Raw genomic sequence first — 1,522 nt, 5'->3', positions numbered from 1 at the left:
TGGCACGGCTGGGCAGGGCGTCCCCATGGGCATGGCTGGGGTGCCCGCGGCTTGGAATGCCCCCACGGGGCTGGCTGTGGCCATCCCACGCCCTCTGGGGATCCGTTCCGGTCCCTTTGGGTCCCATCCCAGGCCCCGTGAGGGTCCATCCCGGTCCCTTTGGGTCCCATCCCGGTCCCCTTTGGTCCCATCCCGGTCCCTCGGGGGCGCGTGCCCAGCCCCGGGCGCCGTGCCCGGATACCCGCTGCTGCTGGCAGGAGACGAAGGTCTGGAAGCCGGGGGCGACACCGAAGCCCAGCTGGTCAATGAAGGGAGGCTCGTCCTGGCTGTGGATCTGCACCTTCACCCCCACCTCAAACGAGGTCTCATCTGCAGAGCAGGGGAGGGGGGTCAGGTGGATCTCACCTGTGTCCCCCCCAGATGGACACGTGCTCACCTGTGTCCCCCCAAAAGGACGGGTACTCAGCTGGGACCCACGTGCTCTCACCTATGTCCCCCCAGACAAGCATGTCTCACCTGTGTCCCCCAGACGGGCAGGGATCTCACCTGTGTCCCCCCAGACGGGCAGGTACTCCTCCTGCTGCACGTTGAGCATGAGCTCCAGGCCGTTGCCGGAGCCGCCCTGCAGCGTGGTCAGCACCTCGCGGCCCGGCCCCCCCGGGTTGAACGTGTAGCACTTCCCCAGGCGGGTGAAGATCTGCAGGGACACACGGGGGACACGGGGCACACACATGGGACACGGGGACAGGGCGCTCACTGCCACTGCAGGGACCCGTGTGGACATGCAGTGCCACCGTGGCGACCCTGTGGGGACACAGGGATGCACACGGGGACATGGCACTGGGGATTCCAGTGCCCTACAGGACCCAGGACAGGATCCCAGTGCCCCAGGACAGGATCCCAGTGCCCTGCAGAACCCAGGATGGGGTCCCAGTGCCCCGGGACAGGATCCCAGTGCCCTGCAGAACCCAGGATGGGGTCCCAGTGCCCCAGGACAGGATCCCAGTGCTTCCAGGAGAAGGCGAGGGCGTTGATGGTGCCTGGCCTGTGCTGCCGCGGCTCTGCAGGGATATTGGGTTTCGTCACAGTTCCAGGGAACATGTGGGGACACTTGAGATGGGAGGGCACAAGGCAGAGCAGTGATGGGGACCGGGACTGCTTTGTCACAGCAGCAGAGGCCCCCGTGTCCCCCCAGAGCCCAGAGCCTGTCCTGGGCAGCCCTCGGGGGTCCCGCACCCCCAGCAGAGCCCTGGGTGACCTTGAGTTCCCGGGGATGGGACCCCCCAGCCGGGACCCCGGGGTGCCCCTGAGCCCCAGCCCGGTGCCAGCGCCCCCAGCTCCTGCCCCGCGGTGCCAGGGGTGCCCCCCCGGGGTGATGTCCCGCGGGGGGGAGCGGAGGGGGCGTTGCCGTGGCAACCAGCTGCTCCCAAAGTGGGGACCCGTTGCCATGGCAATGCGGTGCCCAAGGAGGAAAGGGGGGGGCGGGTGTCATGGCAACGGCTGCCCGGCATGGGGATGCTGG

General features: G+C 68.5%; 1 protein-coding gene across 1 annotated transcript in view; it reads right to left on the bottom strand.

The window, feature by feature from the left end:
- Positions 1 to 1,522, bottom strand: part of LOC102034254 (acid-sensing ion channel 1C-like) — a gene marked incomplete at its 3' end in the record, with an annotated part of 8,432 nt that overhangs the window by 2,227 nt on the left and 4,683 nt on the right. Inside the window, exons 3-4 of the mRNA XM_031064894.1 lie at positions 547 to 697; positions 67 to 369 (exon numbers count right to left, since the gene is read on the bottom strand). Coding sequence (XP_030920754.1) covers positions 67 to 369; positions 547 to 697 — 454 coding nt within the window. The remainder of the gene's footprint in view (positions 1 to 66; positions 370 to 546; positions 698 to 1,522) is intronic.

This window comes from Geospiza fortis, unplaced genomic scaffold (assembly GCF_000277835.1).
Source record: "Geospiza fortis unplaced genomic scaffold, GeoFor_1.0 scaffold891, whole genome shotgun sequence".
NCBI lineage: Eukaryota > Metazoa > Chordata > Aves > Passeriformes > Thraupidae > Geospiza > Geospiza fortis.
The sequence above is the reverse complement of the archived record's forward strand: the minus strand, read 5'-3'. Positions and strand labels throughout refer to the sequence as shown.